This window comes from Morone saxatilis, unplaced genomic scaffold (assembly GCF_004916995.1).
Source record: "Morone saxatilis isolate NCDOM2014 unplaced genomic scaffold, NCSU_SB_2.0 Contig2, whole genome shotgun sequence".
Taxonomy (NCBI): domain Eukaryota; kingdom Metazoa; phylum Chordata; class Actinopteri; family Moronidae; genus Morone; species Morone saxatilis.
The window spans coordinates 18,647,266-18,668,272 of record NW_023339762.1 but is presented as its reverse complement, the minus strand read 5'-3'; the positions used below and the strand labels follow the sequence as shown (position 1 = coordinate 18,668,272).

General features: G+C 42.2%; 1 protein-coding gene across 2 annotated transcripts in view; it reads left to right on the top strand.

Moving 5' to 3' along the window:
• Positions 1–21,007, top strand: part of shank3a (SH3 and multiple ankyrin repeat domains 3a) — a 143,199-nt gene that overhangs the window by 111,617 nt on the left and 10,575 nt on the right. The window contains exons 14-23 of one of the 2 annotated variants that reach the window (XM_035665386.1): positions 7,020–7,095; positions 9,348–9,430; positions 10,608–10,732; positions 11,132–11,267; positions 15,150–15,230; positions 15,409–15,432; positions 15,839–15,966; positions 16,200–16,305; positions 17,006–17,532; positions 17,654–19,755. In XM_035665386.1, the coding sequence (XP_035521279.1) occupies positions 7,020–7,095; positions 9,348–9,430; positions 10,608–10,732; positions 11,132–11,267; positions 15,150–15,230; positions 15,409–15,432; positions 15,839–15,966; positions 16,200–16,305; positions 17,006–17,532; positions 17,654–19,755 (3,388 nt within the window). The remainder of the gene's footprint in view (positions 1–7,019; positions 7,096–9,347; positions 9,431–10,607; positions 10,733–11,131; positions 11,268–15,149; positions 15,231–15,408; positions 15,433–15,838; positions 15,967–16,199; positions 16,306–17,005; positions 17,533–17,653; positions 19,756–21,007) is intronic. The other variant, XM_035665387.1, reaches the window with a different exon arrangement.

Sequence of the window (21,007 nt, the reverse complement as noted above, 5' to 3'; positions counted from 1 at the left end):
TTCATTCAGTGACCGTACTACACAGTAAATGTGAGCCTTGAGTGATACACAGATGCTGAGTCACTCAAGACCGCCTCTCTACCTCTTCCTCCCTCTCAAATATGTGTTGCAAAAATATACATGCTGTACATAATAGAGTCTTGAATGAATGATTTGGTCAATGAATACTTTGAACCAATCTTTTTTAATGAATGGATCCCAAGGATACAGTACACTGAAAAGAACTTTCACTTCGAAAGGTGTGTGTGTGGGGGGGTTTGAAGAGTACAGTGTAGTGGTACAAATATTGGATGCTGGATTACAGGCATGCATTGTTTCCTGTCAGTTCCTCATGCGTGTGAAGGCAACTTTAACCCAGTGCTGGGATGGCGGACTCCATCACTAACAATGACAGCCACTATATAGTGAAGTAATAACTAAATGTACATACATGCAATAGCTTTTGCAGAAAAAAATGACTCTATGATATAAAAAATGGGGGTTTGATTAGTATTAGTATTAGTATTTTAACTTTCACCAAACTGGAACCCTAGAGAGAGCAGATCAGAAAGTGATCAATCTGAACTGGAACTGTCATATGGGTTGTTTTGGAAGACACAAATTAGGACTATTTTGCAGAATATAGACTTATTAACTCTTAGAAATATTTTCATGTCAGTTTTTTGTCATGTACTCCCCTCTTTCCCTTCTGGTTAACCCTATTTAAGTCTTCTATTCAATCTGGCCTATCCAATCTTTCCACTCTGTTTGTTCTGTATCTTTTTTGTTCTGAAACCCTCCACTTCACAGTTAATTAAGATACCATACAATCTCCTTTTCATGTCCATGTATGCAGACAAATGGCTTGATGAAGAGATTTACTAGACCATCACACACATATCAAAAGTATGTGCTCATACAATTTAAGTTGTCACCTTTTAATGTTAATTATTTTCCAACAGCAGATACAGAATATGTGCATTTGAAATCCCAATATGAACAGAACAGAAAAAGATTAAAGCCAGGGTAGGTGATTTGTTTCAGAAGCATTTATAGTGGTTAAAATGATCATATTTGATCTTGAATTGTGTGTGAGAATAATTTAATAACTTTTCTGGTGTTTATCACTTTCATACTCCTTGTTTGTTCTGAGGTAAGATTAGAAATTAAGAGTGCCCTAGACCACACGTAAGCCAGTACGATGAAAGAACAATTTACTTTATGAAAACACAGAAGAAAATGTTAAAATTATTTGTTCAGTTAATAGATTTAAATGTTTACACTGATGCAGATTCTTTAGAGCCTGTGTGTCGTTCTGGAGCCTCAAATTTTCAACACCACCACTGTCAGTTTTCTGGCTACGGGAACATTCCAGGGAGAGGTCTGATATATCCCAATCCACTGTTACTCGTGCGCTCCCCAAAGTTATCTAAATCATCCAGTTAACATCACAGTACATTCAGCTGTCTCCATATAATACTGATCAGCAGACAAATTGACTGTACTCATGTGCACATCAAGGCATCGTCTCCCAATGTTCAATATACAACTATTCCATTCGGTCAAAATCTAAATAATATCTAAAGCACAGAATCACACCTTGAATCACACCTTGAATCACACCTTGCAGTCAGGTTGAATCACACCTCAACCTGGCTGCACTTGACTGCACCCCTGACAGAGAAACTTGGCTCAATGGCGCTGTTTTCTTATTTTCCTGGCCTCGTCCAGTGGCTGTAATAGTTTTAGTTGGCACAAATATAACAAATATTAGAACAAATATTAGAGAAAAATAAGAATACACTAACGCATGAGGCCCATTGCTCTCCTCTGTGCTATGTGGAAGTGGGGTAGCCCGTCCGCAGAGCACGGTAAAGCAACTCCCTGTTGGATCAGTGGAACGTCAGGCACATTGTGTGACAGCACAAAAGAATAAGAAAGAGAGGATGATTCTGTCTTTATTTTTCCTATGCCACAGGCGTCTCTTCACAGGCTGTGTGGCTCTTGGGAAGTTGACACATCAGAGAGTCCAGCATTGTTCTGATTAATTTAAACAGTGTTTTAGTATTCAAGGTGTAGGGAGCCCTGGGAGTTTACTATGCCCCCTGCTTAGTCTTCTATCCACCTGGTTTAGAAGGTTAACATGCACAACATGAATGAGTAGGCAGAGAGAGAGTGAGGGAGAAAGGGAAAGGAAGGGTGAATGGGGATGTGGAAGAAAAGAATTAAAAAGTCAATGAGGCTCACTTGATAAGTGTTTGTGTAAGTGTGTGCGCATGTTTGTCTGCAGCTCTTATCAGTGGTAAAGCAGCATAGGTTAATTCTCATTCAGCAAGGTTCAGAGATGGTGTGTGTATCTGTATTGTTTTGTGTTTCCGTGCATCTGTGTGTATGTGACGTGCCTCTTGCGTCCTTCAGACAAGGACAGGGAAGATGTTACAGTCTGTCCAGAATGGAGAAGCACTGTGGGCTAAGACAGGAAAATTTACCGCAGGAACTCTCAGTGACGTAGCAGGCAAAAAGAGCAGAGATGTTGCAGCATGACATATAGCTTAATGTGCTAAATATGCTTTTATCTTGACTTTAACACTGTTCACAGCTATCACCGGCGAGAACAGACAAACAGCTTACAGTATTCTCACATTTTTATGGATGAGTTATCGCTCATAACAAAACCTTTCAATCAACACCACATTAAATCTGTAGATCAGACAGATGTGGAGCATTTATCTCTGGAAGTTAGTGAGAATTCAGTGGTGTTGGTAAATACAGTGCATGATACAAAGGGGAAAACCTAAAGCTGCAGCACTACCATCAGAAACTTAAACCTCATAACTTCCAAGGAAAATAACGTTGCTGTACTGGCCACATGATTGACGATTTTTGGGATGATTGAAGTGATTTTTGAAAGGTGCAGTGCTAGAACACTGGGACAACTGATTATAAAATACTGAATATAAAGGTCCATGAGCATTTTTTATTTTTATTTTGCTAACCATGTTAACAGTTACAGTACCACCACCACCACCACATGACAGCTTTTTTTTTCTTTCACGCACAGTTCCTCTTTATGTCAAAAGTGCTTAAATTAAAGCTTAACTTAGCCACCTATTCACAAAGAAGCTGCCTAGCCAGGGGCACAATTTCTGTAACAGCTTTTTTTTTTGTATTAGGCTGGCTACCAACACTGAAGAATGAATGTTGTTTTATTTATAGTTGGAAAAGCTTTTTCTTTTTTTACTATTTCTTTATTTGTGTTTTTGTTCTTCTGCTAAAAACTGGAGCTCTTTGAACATTGTGTGGTATTGGTTTGAAAGAGAACAGGAACTGAATGTTTCATGTGGCTATAAACAATATCTCCAAAGAGCAACAGCATGTGTAAAAACCAACCAATGCCACTTTCGATTAGGTAGTAATTGTTTGATATGTTTTATTTCAACATGACTGTATAACAAACATTTCATGATCAACATCCCGCGTTTTCATAATGTTTTGTTTTTCTCTGGAATCTCATTGCACTTAGCTGCCCCTCTGACTCCCAGATGTTGTAACCCTGTGGTGCAGATTGAGAGATGCTTTTCCGATATTCCAAAATTTATCAAAACAAAACAAAATAATAAACCCTCCTAATGTGCATTAACTTAAGAAACAGCCTGAATGCTCATTGGATCCCCTTTCATGTCTCTCGTTCCCTGTCTGTGTGTGTGTGTGTGATAGATGGAAGTGGAGTTTAGGTTATCTGTACTGTCAGGGCTCTGCCTTTAGATGCTCCTGGGCTCTACAAAATAGATGACAGCTGTGATGAATGAGCTACATTTCACACTCTTACACTGCATCTGGTATCACACTATATGGACACAGACACACACACACGTAGTGTACATACACAAATTTATATACCATTCAGACACACTAAATATTGTCACTTTGCACATCCACAATGAGCATGTGCTGTAAAAGACAGACTGTAAATGTGCAGGAGAAGACAAGTGCTGACTCATCTACAACTTTCTCCCCCATATATCACCATTTTTTTCATAACTACTTCTCTTTAACAACCAGTGCTAACAAAATGCCACGTCTTTCCTCGCAAGAGTGGGTGTAGAGTAACCTTCTAATGCAGACAAAGTTCCAACCAGTCTCCCCTCACCTTTTTTTCCCCCCATTGCCTCCTCTGAAAACCGATAACCTCACAAAAACACTCATTCATTCTTAATTACGCATCTCATTCTTCGATGCTCACACACTTGATTAATCTGCAATTAAATTTCCTTAAATGTTTTTGTAAGGAAATGTTACACTTTATTTTCATGTGACTGCTTTACCTCAACCTGCCTTTTCGACTTCTATTTTAGTTTGTGCTTTTCCATATTTCGTGTCTGTATACAGTTGTCTTAGTCATCCAGGTTATGAGATGTCAGAGCAAACAATTCACTTGGCTTCCTTTTGGTATCATAGAAAGCTAAACAAAGAGGGTCTGATTGGAAGGAGTGGGCGGTGACAACATTTATCTGCTGCTTACAATGTTACCATAACATCATTACCTCAGTGGTTTGCCAAGACACCTATAAAACTAGTGTAGAGAAGTGTGTGCCGGGTGGAAGATGCCCCCTGCGTACGTGTTCTCAACTACACCCTCATCCACTTGAAGGGGGAATGTGTCTCCACAGGGATTTCCTAAAATACAATTCAGATCCACCACTAAAGGTTTTAATTCCAGCAATATAAAGTTTAGTAGAGTTTGAAATTTCCTCTGATATGTTTCCCAGAATTACTTTCGTCCACCCTCAGAGAACAGACATGAACTTGTTGCCTTCAGTCAGGCTATTTGTGTAGGTGGAGAGAGCAGTAATTGATTTCATAGTAAAAGCAAGACAGCGAGAGATGTTTCAAAATAGAAAATATATGACACGTGTCCCTTGTATGTATTTTCTGCTATTGGAAAAACTTGTGAGAAATCTTTGATTTTTTTCAAGCTGAATTTTTCCTTGTATTATTGAACGCTGCAGCAAAATTAGGACCTCAAAGACTCACATGCTTCCTTCTCCTGATGGACTGAGCCCAAAACTTAATGTTGACAATCAATTCCAAATAGCCATTTGTGGTTGACTTGCCTGTCTGTTTGTGGCTGATAATTCATGGAAATTACATGAAAATACATTGAATGACTTAAAATTGAATCACCAACTGTAGGAGAATTTCCCTTTCAACTAAGCCACAAGTCAAATACACATGATCGCAACCAGTGACCAGGAGGTGACTCACTGACCAATTGACTGAGGTTCTTGCTCTGGGAGAAGATGGGCCTTGTTATCAAATAGGCAGAGCTTGGTTTTGTTCGTTCTTTCATTAAAACGGCCTCCTTCCTGTGAGTCGGACATGTGTAGTGAGGGAAGAGAAAAGCTACACATTTGCAATCATGCTGAAACAAATGAATGTGTAAGAACCAGAGAGATTGAGATTCACAGAGCAGTGCTCTTGGAGAATGAAGACCACCTGATGACCACCACACAGACAAACAAGATTAGAAAAGAAAGGCAGATGAAGAATACAAGATGAGATGAGAGAGGAAGAGCAGAGGACGAAGGTTCAGAGTGAAACATCAAAATCGAGAATTTGGAGGGGACTGCTAGATTCTTTTTTTTTTATTGTTATTTTTTTCTTTTTTGCCCTTCTGGTGTGTCACCAAGTGTCAGTGGATGCAGTTATCAGAGCTTCAAGTTGTTCACAGCTGACAGACTGTCACTCATACACACACAGTTAGATGGACAGGCTAAAGTGGATCTGAGGATGCCAGCCACTTCAAATATGCTCACTTACTTTGATCTCTTTTCCTTTTTTCCTCTTTACATGTCTCTTTCTTTCACATACACACACATACAGGATATCTCAAATGGCTTGATGTATTGCCTTTATTAGATAACAGACAGTAAAAAATGACAGGAAAGAAGCGGGGGACCAAGATTACAAGCTAGGCTCGTGGCTTCATGCCATGTGTCTCACATCACCACCGGGACGCCCCTCACTCTCACAGCTTTGCCCAATTAGGAGTTTCTGTGTGGCCTGAAAGCGTCCTGTGGTGTGAAGTCAGCAGATTGCTGTTTAGTGAAGGTGCAGTGTGTATTATTGGGATGGGGAGAGGGCATCGATCTCTATCAGCACTCCCATTGGATAAATCCACCTACATGCTGACAGCATACACACGCACTATATTAATTGAGCTTAACATGGTTCCTATTCTAGTGCATTTTCTGGCTTTAAAAGAAACACAGAATTATGCAATTGTTTAACTATTTCATAAATAAAAAATTGCTATGTCACATTTATACTCTGGTACAGTGGGTTATAATAAATGACGAATGTTAATGATGATTACCTCTCTGTGGTAGCTTAATTCCTCTCTGTGCTAACTGAAAGCTAGGAGCTGGGGTGGAAACAGCCTTTACATTTTTTGATACAAAAAATCAAATAATAAACTGTGTCCTTCCTAGATGATTTTTGAACAGTGCATTCCTAGGAAGCTTCTGGATTCAGCTCATTTACTCAATTCTGTGACAAAATGCTGCACATGCTGGCAAATGTGGCTGACCTTGCTTCCAAGACACAGCACTAGCAATTTAAGCCTTGGATGATGTATGGGTAATTGCAAGAGTGCCTCTGATATGCAATCATAACAATAATTTTGCCAAAATTTGATGGTATTACTATTAAATATTCTATGTGCATAAGGCCTTGTTTTATGTAAATCAAAAACGAGGAGTGGTTTGTTTTTTCACAGTTTATATATCTTCTCTTTTAAATCGAAATTCAAACTTTACTTAATACCATAATCAGGTGTACAATACATACAAAAAAAACACCAGATGAGTCGATTTAAATACAGTATGTCAACCTATTGTGAAAACATTTATGTATTTTCATTTTGGCCTTTCAAGATGTTTGTAGCCCTTGGTGTCAGCTTGCAATATAATGGGGGAATATTAATGCAGAACTTGAATGTACTGGATTCTCTAATTAGATGCATTTAATGTGTTTTACAGAAACTCGGGAAGACCGCACAAAGAGACTGTTCAGACACTACACTGTGGGATCTTACGACAACTTCACCTCATACAGGTACGGCATCTTTCTCATAGCTAGCATGCTACTGCAAGGTGTATTACTGTATACTGTACTTCATGAACTATAACAGTGATATCACAGACTCCTTTCTTACCTGAACAGGGGTAATAAAGTCCATGAGAGAAGGTGTTGCAGTGCTATGGAGCTGGTGCCATCTAAAGGCATAGGACTGCTAGTGCACTCAGTTCTAACTTTAAAATGAAATTGTGTTGCATAACTGTGTTTAACAGTTTGTTTTTTGTCTGTATGTGTGGGTGCACTTTACATACACATGCATGATATATACTCTACATGCATGCATGCAGGCACATGCATAGTACTGTGCTTCATGTTTTCTTGATTTGCTTCCAGGATGTTCCTATATAAGCTGTTTAATGTTTTGTTTTCTGACTCTTGGTCTGTCTTTTCTTTTTCCCTTGCCTGTCTCAAGCGCACATTAATTGTGTAGAGAATGCTCCCTCTCTTCTAAGTCAGATTTGTTAGCTGAGAGTAGAGTAGCAAGCTATATGCGATTTTGTTATTGTGCAAATTCACACTTTAATTCCACAGTGTGTCAGTTTAAGACACAGTGCAAGTCTATATATATATATATTAGTCACTTACGTTACAGGTGCGACAGTAAAAATGAACACTGCATGAAATCCCACCACGTTACAGCTGTGAGACTTAAGTTTTAAGGAGCCGATGCAACAAAACGTTTTGAATAAAACACCAGTTACCCAGTTACGTTGTACAATTTCTTAGAACTATATTGTGAGGGATATTAGAATCATAAATGTCAAAGGACAGGTTTATTTCAAGGAAATATTTACCATTTTCAATTGAGTCTTACAGCTGAATTTTTTTTATCAGTAATGTAGGCGGATAGAGTTTCTGAACAAGGACAGTGAACACATTGCATTTATGCAGTATTTTGGGGCATAGAGCAGAGATGAAAGCGTAGTGGATAAAAGGGTTTGGACTGAGACAGCATCTTAGTGATGCTTAACCAACACAGTTTTTGTGCATAATAATTGGTGCAAAAGTGGATAGATAGCCTTTTATGAAACCAAACCTTTGACCTCCCTCCTGCAGAAAGGTTTGTTACGGGTCTCCTGGCTCCAGCAGCAGGGGCTCTGTGTTCCCTTGGTAAGTCTAAAGGAGTGAAGTGTAACTAAGCTAATGGAGACTGTAGCCGCCTACTGAGTTGCAACCTGAGCACCTGCCTTTACATCTGCCTCAGCCGTGATGATTCTGATAATGCAGAAAATCATCAAATACTATAAAACTCATGGCTTTTTCAAGTTTAAGCTATAATATAGGAATAAAGGTTATAGTCTTAAAATATAGTTTCAATATTTTACATTTAAAATAACTTTTACTGCTCTGCATTAGAAATGTGCCTTTTAGTTTACCCACTTCCTTTAATACCCATCTATCACCATCATAAATTTAGACTAAAACCATTATAACTCATACTTACCTCTTACCTGAGGGTCATTTTGATAAGGACAGGTGGTGTGAATATTTGCTTGCACAGACATCCAGCCATCCATACTCATGTTCGCTTTGCTGCTTAATACTGCTTTACTAACTCTGCTTTGCTTTTGGCTCACAGGCTTTGGATACAGATGTGTGGCTTGAAAAAAATACATTGAAGTGTGTTCAAAGCAGCACAGGTTAACACCATCTAACAGCCTCCACCACACCTCAACACTCAGGAAAATCAGAGAGTGATGAACTGTTCACTTACTTTTGCCTCCTTTTCTCTGTGTCATTAATCAGGAGATAATATTACATCCGAGTCGTCTCTGTCAGTTTCTTTAGCAGAATCCCTCCACACCCTCCTCAGTTGCAGTCTCATCTGTAGGATCAGCCAGAAGATTGATTCACTCTTAAGTTTTATCCCAAAGATACTTCAGTCACAAGGACTCTCTCTCGCACTCTCGCTCAATCTGTGTGTGTGTGTGTGTGTGTGTGTGTGTCTCTCCAAATACTAGTATAAACCCTGGGAATCCTTAGCTGTGGTTGCTTGCTTCACTTTTAACTTGATTGGTTAACAGGAAAGGAAGTACAGTGCAGGTGTGTGTGTGTGTGTGTGTGTGTGTGTGTGTGTGTGTGTGCGCCTCCATCTCCTCCCACTTTCCAATCCCCCCACGATCGACCCTCTTTACTCTCCTGCCCTCCCTCTCGCCCCTCTCTCTCTTTGTGTGTGAAAGGATGGTGTTGGATTCATACCTACTCTCCCTTTGCTCTCTCCTTCACAGTGACTATATCATAGAGGAGAAAAATGCTGTTTTACAGAAGAAAGAAAATGAGGGGTTTGGCTTTGTCCTGCGGGGAGCCAAAGGTGAGATACAAACACACACACACCTTTGCCACACACATTCACATTCACTACACACTTGTTTTTAACGTGTAAGAGTTTTGATGTGAGAAGCAGTTTGTTGTTCTGAGTCACGAAGTACGGCTCAGTCGGTATTGTTACTGTGTGAGTCAACAACACAACCAGCTTTGGTCAACACTCAGCTTGTATACTCAGATGCACTCAGGCTCCTGTGTGTGTGCGTGTGTGTGTGCGCGCGCATGTGTGTTTGTGTAGCCCCTTTGGTGGCGTCATCCTTGGCTGAGCTGTCGGCTAGCTGTCCCATCTGTTCCCCACACATGGCGTTCAGCTTTAGTAGAGACACACTCCTCTCTCTCCCCCCTCTCTTTCTCTTATCTTTGCTCTGTCTGTCCTTGTTTTTGTTCCTCTCAGCTCTCCTCCACCTCCTTCATATCCTTCCTGTCCATTATCCTCTCTAAATGTTTTCACGCCACCGCTTTCATACCTTCCGCATTTTTAACCAAAATCTCCTCTCTACTCATCTCCATCGCCACAAATTCATTTTACTCATGCACGTGCCAGCTCTCCCTGCTCGGGCTGGTTACCATGGCAACCCCTCTCAGGCACCTTGCCGAGAGAGTCTGAATGTGCTTTACTGCTCCATCACTCACTACCATGGATCTTGGCCCACCCTGCTCTCTTTTACTCACTCTGTCTTTTACTCCCCAGTACCCTTAAACACTCCCACACACACACACACACACACACACACACTGCAGTACACTTAGTGGTCCTCTGAGAAGTCTCATGTCAGTGGTTTAGTTGGATTTGTTCCAAGATTAAATTGAGTTTGTGGTAGCACACTCTCTTAAATTGTGCTTGTGTACTGTATGTGTGTGTGTGCGTTTCTGTTTTGCTGATATATGCATGAAGTTGCACAAGTGTGAGCATGTGATTGTATGCGACTATATGCATCAATAATATTGTTAAGGTGCAGCAGGCAACTGCAGTGCGTTCACTAAAGGCTACTAGTATTACACACACTACAAATATTCTTTGCAGCATGTAATACACTCTCTGTTTGTGATCTTATTGTGTTCATTGTTGATCGTATTTACTAGAAAAGCAAAAAATTAATCAAAAGAAGCTAAAGATTTCACTCAACTGTTCTGGGTGGGTTTTCTCTGTGTGTTTCCCCTAGCCGAGACGCCCATTGAAGAGTTCACCCCTACCCCAGCATTCCCTGCCCTTCAGTATCTGGAGTCTGTGGATGTGGAGGGAGTGGCCTGGAGGGCTGGTCTGAGGACAGGAGACTTCCTTATTGAGGTAATTAAGGACAGCACTTCCTTTGCTTCTTCTTCATGTGTATCCATCTCATTACTGAGCACATTGGTGAACAGAGAAGGCTAACAACTGCAGGAGTCTGCCCAGCCATATGGTGCATTTGTGGATATGCATAGTTCTTCCTTTGCCTGCAAGAGTTATTAGAAATCTAAATACTTGCAGTTGAAGCTTCTGTGTTTTTTTAATCATCGAGATACTGCTGGATAAAGAATAGTCATGATTATTATTGAGGTTTGATCATGTGAAGTATCCCATCCTGATTGACCAGATTGTAGTTACTTTGGTGCTTTAATGTCAGCAGCATTGTAAAAACCAAAACCAAACAAGGTTGCAGTTATGTTGACGTGTCTCATTCTGTCTTTATGTGTGTTTTCTCTTAAGGTGAATGGGGTGAATGTGGTGAAGGTGGGACATAAGCAAGTGGTGTCCTTGATCCGGCAAGGGGGCAACAGGCTGCTGATGAAGGTGGTGTCTGTCGCACGCAAACCTGAGTCTGAGGAGGTCGTTCGCAAGAAAGGTAAAGACCAGAGAAATTGGATAAACTCTTTCTTTTAAATAAGAAAAAAACATATTCTCACATGTGAAATATTACATTTTACATGTAACAACTTTAATATTTATAATGTAATTCAACACAAAACCCATTTGCCTACCTATACTATGTTATGGACTAGTTCAGCTACTATGAAACTTATTCATTAGTATGCACAATAATGTAAATAAACCTGTTCCATTAATTAAATATAGATGGCTTATGGTCTATTGTGTGCTCAAGGATGCACATGTCATTTCTCATAGGATGTCTCAGTTATTTGCCAATGAGGTATGGTTGGCTTTATGTACAGAGGACTTTTGCTCATTTTCCATTAGCAAGGTGATTTCTACCATGTTTCTGCTGTAGATTCATGTGGTTTCCATGTCAACCAAAGCTCGCCGTTACTCAGCTTACTCAGCTCCCACACAGTCCTGGTAATATGACCTCAGGACTGTGTACACTGCAATAGTGTGTGTGTGTGTGTGTGTGTGTGTGTAAGCGCATGCGTGTGTGTGGTAGAGTGGTGTGTTTGGTGCACCTCCTTTGCAATTATTGAGATACAGAGACAGTGATAAATGGGTTTGACCCAGTTTCATTGAGACAGTACTGTATCAACTAAATCCTGCTACTCAGGGCCTTATGGTCTCTCTTAATCCCTGTCCCTCTTTGTTTCTTGTCTCTCTCTTTCTTTCTGTCTGTCCGTCTATCTCCCTCCCCCCTGTTGTCTTTATATCTTTTCATCTTTTTATCTTTATATCTACTCTATCTGTATCTTTCCCTTTGCTTGTCTCCTTGGCTAATGCAAAAAGACATCTCAGCTGAATGGCCCAGTACCTTTTTGTGAAGCTTTGGACCACATGTTCTTCAGTAGTTAGATCTTAGGGAGGGTGCGCCTGCCCAGTATTTTGTTTGTAGTGCTAAACCAAAGTCTTAAGTACCAGTGCCAGAGGGGATTTCAACATGCAACACAGTGATATCTGCTGGACTGAATGATGACTTAAGTTTTAAATGTTTCCTTTAAACAAGTTTACAAATATGGAAACATAGAATGCCTTCAGTCAGTAACCTCAGTTAGAATTGTGAAGTTACTGATCAGAAATAGGAAGTAAATTATCATGTGACCCTTTAAGCCAACCTGCTAATTCCTGTATATAAAAGGCTTGACTACCATTTTCCTCCTTGCTCTGATGAAAAGCCATGAAGCTGAAACGTTACCATATTTTTCTGACATGGCCAAAATAAATTGATGCAGTTGAGATTTATCAACTTTTTTTTTTCCTGCAAATCTGTGCGTGCTACCTTTTTATGCCTTTGGGTGTTCACCCTGGGTTCAATGCTGGATGTTATAGTCTTCCTCAGCTCATTGACTTTGCTGTTTAATTTAATTAAAGCAAAAGTTTGACATTTTGGCAAATACACTTATTCACTTTAAAGCTTGTTAAATGAGAAGATCAATGCCTCTAATTTTTGTCAATTAAATATTAAGCTATAGTCAGCTGCTAGTTAGCTTAGTTTAGCATAAATACTGCAAACAAGTTAGCCTGGCTCCGTCAAAAATCAGCCTACCGACACCTCTAAAGCTTAAGTTATATCCCGTTTGTTTAGGCCATACAATATCAGGTGGTTAAAAATGACAAATTCAATTTTACGTACAGGGTTTACTTTCTTTCTTGGATATGAGCAGTTGCCAGGCAACCAGCAAATACTCCAGGTCCACTCTCGATTACTGGTTCCGACCAAGAAAATGTCCGCCACGCAAGCCTCTGTTTAAGGGAGAATTGTCGGTTTTTACACCTTTGGTTTTGGTATTTATTAAACAAATAAAAATATGTTAGTTGATGAGTTTTAGAGGTGCTGGTAGGTGGATTTTGTTCCCTTTTGACATAGCCTGGCTAACTGTTACTGCCAGTCTTTAATGCTACACTTAGCTAACTGGCTGCTGGCTCTAGCCACATATCTAACTGACAGATATACGACAGTGGTATTTATCTTCTCATCTAACTCTCAGCAAGAAAGCAAATAAGCGCAATTCCCAAAATGTCGAACAATTCCATTTACACAATACATTTTACACTTATCTCTGCGTGTGTCTAAGCTGCTGAGACAGATATTTGGTAGGTGGTAGATGGAGTGCGGTAGAAATGGCAGTGGTTGGTAAGATTCGTTTAGTGCGAATCGCAGAAAAGATGGGTAGAGAGATTCAAGTGCTGAGATACAGACAGTGCACACAGCTGCAGACAAGATGGAGTGTGTTTTGTGTTTCAGAGATGAGGGAGAACGTGATTGCTCACTTCTGTTTCAAACCTGTCCTAAATGTCTTTTTTTTCCCCATCCCGAGCTGTGTTGAACCCCTTCTTCTGCCGCACTGCTCCTCCAGTGGGACTCTGCATGTTGTGCCGCACCTTTGCACAAATGCACAGACACACGCTCGCACACACACACACACACACACACACTCCCACAGAGAGACTTCCAAGCAAACACACACATTCTCTGCACCATGCGAGGCCTCACTACTGCCACCGTTGCCATGGTGACTACACTGCATGTTTGAATTAAGCATTACATTACAGCAAAAGCATCTCTCTCTCCCTCCGACTCTGTCTCTGTTCCTCTCTCTTTCTCCATCTCCTCCGCTCCCTGCTACTGTACCAGAATGTGCAGACTGGTGAGGAAATGAAGATGTTTGATATGGACTGTACCCAGGATGGCGTATGTACACTAGATCTGCAGCCGCTGACGACAGCAGGATGGTTAGGCTTTAGTAAGGCACTAGGACATCTGTGGGATTTAGAGATCTTTCTCTCTGCAGTGGTGCAGTGAGTTAATGCAATGTTAGCTGGTCGATTTCAGATAAAGTGAGCTGATCTAGTTGCGTTGTGCGGGTATTGTTAGGAAACTTTGTTTTAGCATGTAGGGACTGCTTTGGTTTTATGATCTCTCTGACTGCATGGCATTACGTTGTTACTGCAGACTTAACTTACATGATCACAATTTTTTTTTATGTGGTTAATTACAATGTTAAGTGTAACCTGATTTGAAGCCCTTTATTGAAAGGTTGTAACTCTGTATTTGGCATTTGGAACTCACATTTGGTAGATGTGTTTCCCTGTTCTGAGTGGGACGATAACAGTCCAGTTGTCTTGTGTGTATAGAAGGATTGGGAGGCTCCCATGGGCTTTGGGGTGTAAAGTCTGTAGAACATAATTTTCATTAGCTGTTGAATTTACTGTCATCTCTTCGTCTGTCAGCCCACATGTCATTATGTCCTCCCTCGTGGAGTTTTGTCTGTGTATTTGCGTGTGGTCCCACATGTGGCAGGATATGCATGTGTGTGTAAGGTGGTGTGTCTGTGCAATTCTGTCTGATGCACACCTGCTAAATTCCAGACGGACAGCATATTAAAAGTAAGATGGATGACTTTCTCCCTCTCCTTGCCACACTCATTTTACTCATTCTGCCTATTGTGGTAGAAAAAATCGGTTGTTCTGTGTGTAATGGGAAGATTCAGAGATTTAGGGATGTTACAAAGAGGACTGAGCTGCACATTTACTGCCTCTGGGCTCCTCAACAGAGAGGAATTCTTGCAGCACAAAGACTAAAAAACTGAAAGAAAGTCTGATAAATTTACTAGCCATTGGACCAACAAAGAACAAATCATGAAGAAGTTGAGCACAAACCGTAGCCTGAACAAGGTCCTGACTAAGCACGAGGCGTCTGGTTCGACTGAATTTGACCAAATCAAAGCAGTGAAGACGGGATGGACTGGCCGTCTGGGGGACGCCAGGAGAGCACTGAGCCGCAAAGCCAAAGGATTTTCCTCCCCCTCAACTTCATCCTCAACACCATGCCTTTTCTCCACAGCTCCCCCGCCACCAAAGAGAGCTCCCAGCACCACCCTGACACTGCGCTCCAAGTCCATGACCGCTGAGCTGGAAGAACTGGGTGAGTGCCAGGGAGCTGACATGCAAACTCCATACTCTCTTCTTCTCTTTCTGTCACATTTCTGCTTTCCCTTTGTCATTAAAACTTGGTGTGTTTCCTAACTTTTAGAATAGTCACTTCTGTTGGCTTGTTCTTGTCATTTTCCCTCCTCTGCTGACGCAATCTTTTTCCCACCAAGCTTCTGCTCGGAGGAGAAGAGGAGGTGAGTCTGAGGCAAGAAATTGACACCTCTCTGAATGTCATTAAGATGATTTATCACTGCTGTGTAAATTTAAGCAGTGTTGATTTAGATCAGAAGAGCAGAACACTTGCATTTTGTGGACACTCTCCGCTTTTTCTCTTTTTTTGTCTCTCTCTGTCTCTTTCAACTCTTAGTGCTCACTCCCTAGCGGTCATCAAGGAAACACAGTGAACTTGTATTGAGATAGTGCAGTCATTTTATACACTACCATAGAGCATGACCTCACATTGTACAGGATAGCTACATGTTGGAGATGTCTTTTTAACCACAGTTTGTATTCTCTGTTGGCTATGTCATAAATGATGACACAACGTTTCCCTGGTCTTATGTCTCAGTATTTAGTTCTGGCTCATTTCCTTCTCAACAGAGAGGCTAGATGAGATGTTGGCATCCCAGGAGTCTATACTGCGTTCTCAGCCCTCGGAGGCAGATTACAGAGCAGCCACTGTCAAACAACGGCCCACCAGCAGGAGAATAACACCAGCAGAGATCAGTGTGAGTGCACCTACACACGACACACTGGCAGACAACATATGCTGCCATGATGGTATATATTCACACTCAGTCTGACAAATATCATACTCACCTGGGCAACACAGCACTACGCAACACTACACACGTACGCAAATACGCATGCACTACACTACTGCATAATTATTTTTAGATTTTGTTTGTTGTTGTTGAGCTTTGAAGGCATTAAAACTTCTTTCTGTTTTGTTGTGCTGCAGTCACTGTTTGAGAGACAAGGGATGACTCTACATGGAGGTCTTCACCCAGGCATTGAGAGAGGTCACATACCACTACCAAAGGGGATGTCCAGGACCAAGTCTTTTGGTAAAACAATCACCCATCCTGTACATATTCAAATCAGGTGAATGATAGTGTATCTTATGTACAGCATGCTTATAGGTAATATATTGACATGTAGAGAATATAAGATAAGAAAGCTCCATTCTTTTTTTTAAAAATCGCATTACTACACCCACAAAGAATAGCATCTAGACAGCAGTAGCCTACAGCAAATAGAAAATAGTGAGGATGAAGCTGCATCCTCATCAAATAAATGAGAAGTTCGTGACAGATTTGACAAATGTTAAAGAAAAACATACAGTACTTACATTGTATTACAAGTTCAGAATGTGCAAATGTGCTTATTGGATATTCACAGAAACAGATATGCAGAGCAGATGTTCAAGTACAGATTCTATTTGAAAAGTAGATATACACATACATTATTAATACTCTGTATTATTTAACATTTTTCCTGTTTTCAAGTACACTCATCAAACAAATGTTGAATTGATTGTTAAATAAGTCAAAAATAGTTAGTTACATGTTTTATTAAAATATTGTATGGCTGGTTTGAGACACCTTATTCATAATTAACTGTGTGAGTTAACAGATTTACAGATGGATGCATTACAGTGTATTTTTCAGAAGCAGCTGAGGACCTGCTAGGCTGGTATAAAATGGTCCTTTTTAATGAGCTTACTCCCCGTCACCAGAGGATCTATGCTGTCCCCTCCCTCATCAGGTGCCACTGAAGAGGACCGGCTGTCTGCCCTAGCAGGAGAGCACAGATTTCCCCGCAGTTCCTCTATGACAGACAGCCTCAGAGACCACTCACAGCCCCATCCTATCCCTCCACCTCCACAAATGGCACCTCCTCCTCCTCCCTACTACCTAGACACTGGTCCTCCCCCAGCCTTCTGCCCTCCTCCTCCCCCATCTAGGACCCAGAGTCAGGGCCATGAGCCTGGGGGACGCTCAAGCTTCAAGCCCTCCTCCTTGGACCTGCCTTATGAGGCAGCGCAGCGACAGGCCACACACATCGAGAGACAGAAGAAAGCTCGCTCCATGATCATCCTTCAGGACTCCTCTCATCTACCTGTAGAGCCTACAGAAATTCCCCGTCCTTCTGCTGCTACTCCACCTGAGCGAATCAAAAGGAAGGGTCGGGTTATTGATAACCCTTATGCTAATGTGGGTCAATTTAGCATTGGACTATACACACCCACCAAGCCCCAGAGGAAGAAAAGTCCCCTGGTGAAACAACTACAGGTAGGTTGCATGTTGGGGTTGGTACTCTGATTTCTTTACTGTTTTTCTTTAATTTAGCGCAAAAGACCCTCTTTGACAGACTTTGACATGTTTGGTTGATTCTTTTTCTGTCTTACTGCAGGTGGAAGATGCACAAGAAAAAGCTAGTTTAGCCTTAGCTGCTGCCCACTCCCGAGAGAGCTCACCCTCAGGACGACACCCACACACCCATGGGCACACACACACCAGCCGTGCAGACTACTACCAGCAGCAGCTGATGGCTGAGCGAGAGCGTATGCGTGCCCAGGGAGAGATGATGCTTCAGGGTAAGGGCCCCTTTGCTGCTGCAATTGCTGGAGCAGTGAAAGATCGTGAGCGTCGCCTAGAAGAACGGAGGAAATCCACTGTCTTCCTGTCTGTTGGGACCATGGAGGGGGCGTCTACCACAAGCTCTGACGCCCCCTCTCTGACTCAGTCTCACTCCATCGATGAACGGATGCTCACCCGAGAACTGGGACAGCTGCCTCCCCCTGCCTTGGCACTGAGCCCCTCACCTAGTGGGACCACCTTTATCCATCCGCTCACAGGAAAACCCCTGGACCCCAACTCTCCACTGGCTCTTGCGCTGGCCGCAAGGGAGAGGGCACTGACCTCCCAGAGCCAGTCCCCAACTAGCAGCCCAGAGCCTAGGACTAAACAAGAGCGGATAGGCCAGGGCGTAATTTTCATTGACCCTCAGACCAAAGAGTCTCCACATGGGGAAGGGGCACCCACATCTCCCCCTTTCTCGCCTAAAAGCGCCAAGGCAGTGGGGCATGTAGTTGGATCCTCCCTGGCATCAATTTTAGTTAATCAGCCCACCAAACAACAGTGGGCCACATCACCATCACCTGTATCATTCCGGCAGGAGATGGAGGCCAGAGTAGAGGAGAGGAAGGAGGAAAAGAGACTAGAAGATAAAAAAAGTATGTTGATCAGTATTATGGATACGTCACAGCAGAAGACAGCAGGGCTAATCATGGTCCATGCTACGAGTAACGGCCAGGCTGTTGGGGTGGGTTCAGAACTAGAACAGGCACCTGCCCCAACAACCACGGAGCCCAGCAAATCTCTAAGTCCACGGGCTAAATCCCCCAGTCCCACAGTCTCCCAGCCCCAGGCCCAGCCTCAAACTCAGCGTCCTGCCAGTCCAGCCCAAGAGAAGAGTCTGGCTCAGGGAAGCTCAGAGGAGGATGTGGATCCATACACAGTGACTCTGCCCCCTGCAATATTGTCCTCCAGTGATGAGGAAACAAGGGAGGAGCTACGCAAGATTGGAGTTGTTCCACCACCAGATGAGTTTGCTAATGGGCTTCTTGCACAGACACAGGGGACACCAGTGTCCCCAACTAAACCTGCCTCCTCTCCCAGCACCCCTACAACACCAACACCCCACACTCTCTCAACCCCAACAACCCCAACTGTGACCCCCATGCAGGCTCAGTCTCCCCAGCCCCCACCTCCACCCAGTGCAGCTGCTGTCTCAGGGAAGCCCTCTGATCCTCTTGAGCCCCCACCAGTGGGCGAGTCTGGCTCTGCGGCTGACTCAGGCGTGGAGGAGGCTGACACGCGCAGCTCCAGCGAGAGAGAGCGAGACCACCATCTCGAGACCACCAGCACCGTCTCCACGGTTTCCAGCATGTCCACATTGTCCTCAGAAAGCGGCGAGCCTGCCGACACACACACCACGCACACCTCCTATGCCGACGGGCAGACTTTTGTGCTCGACAAGCCGCCAGTGCCTCCTAAGCCCAGACTCAAGTCCCAGATAGGAGGCAGTAAAGGCCCCGTCACCTTCAGGGACCCTCTGCTGAAGCAGAGTTCTGACAGCGAGCTGCTATCACAGCAACAGGCTGCTGCCCTGGCTGCTGCTGCAGCTGGAGGTGCTGGGCTGCCCTCAGGTGGTTCAGCCTCAGTGACTGGACTAGCCCCCACCAAGCCACGCTACCTCTTCCAGCGGAGGTCCAAGCTGTGGGGGGACCCAGTGGAGCCTCGTGGGCCAGGGGTGGGGCTAGGTATTGGGAGTTTGGGCAATCTGGGTGGGCTGGGACTGGGGCTGGGTGCAGATGAGGGAGCAAAACCATCTGTTATGGGGGAGCTCAGTTCCCGACTACAGCAGCTAAATAAAGACACTAGGTCATTGGGGGAGGAACCACTGGGAGCATCACTTGACCCTGGGAGGAAGTCACCTGTGGCAGGTGCCAGGTAAGAGTAAAGCTAGTAAAATGTACTTGTTAAACTGTATTTAACACTGACTGATGGAACAAAATGTTACATTACAAAAGCAATGATTTCAAGTCTCATTCATGTCTTTTAATCATATGAGACATCAGAGTTAGCAGACTAAAGCAGTGCCCAGTCTCAGAGAGAAGGCTCTTAAATTGATTAAAATTGCATACTGAGTGTAATTATTTTCTCTTGTTTATAATCATTTTATATGACTCTTTATTCAAAAGATTATTTTATGTCTACAGTGTGTAATCCCTCTTTGCTCTTGCAAGCCAACTGGAAGAGAGATTGCAAACAAAGAGGCTTACACTTCTTATTTAAAAGCTAAAATATTTGATATATTAGAGTTTGAAATCTGATAGCATTGCTTTAAAAAAAAAATGGATGCCTCTAGAGACTGAGTCAAAGACAACAGCTTCAACTTTTATTTGTGTGCATGATGTGGTTTTTATCACATGTTAAAATATGCTGATGAATTCATATTTAAGCCTGTCCACTGTGATGGTAAGTGATAATGAGATCAGAGTTAGCTTCCTTGAGAATGTTAGTGTGACAACATTGTTAATATGTGCTGTTACTTTCTATTGGTCATACAGTATGTTACAACATCAGTATAGAAAAGAGACAAAGACAGGCTTGCTTCTTACACAGCGACACCAGAGTTATCTGAAGCATCTAAAGCAAAGTGCTGTTTTCTGTCTATTATCTGTGGGTTTCTTTTTTTCCCCCACCGTACTTGAATCTACAATGAAGACCTTTATATTTCTGCAGATGTGTGGACACCGAAGAGAGTAAACCTTAAGGTTATAGCCCCTAGGGTAAACTTGAGCTTTTTTTAATATATATTTTTGCCTAACAACCCTATCAACTAATCCCATTTAAACAGAACAACCCTTTTATACGTTTTATTTCATGTATTTCCTTTTAAATATGATTTGTTACCTTGTTTGCATCACCTGATTTCTTGACTAACAGAATCTTTCAGAATAAAACTTAAATTAAAAACAAGAAAATAGAAAATATTTGGTTATAGTACTGTGTTTTCATGGGAAAAATACCATCTATACATACAAATATACAGTAGTACTACAATTGATGGCTCGGGATCTAAACTACTCGTTGTTTCCATAGTTACAGCTGTAGTTCCTGGTCTCCTGTTAAGTACATACAGTTGACAGCAGTAGTCAATAAGCTAGTTACACAGTTTCGCTGTGTGTGTGTGTGTGTG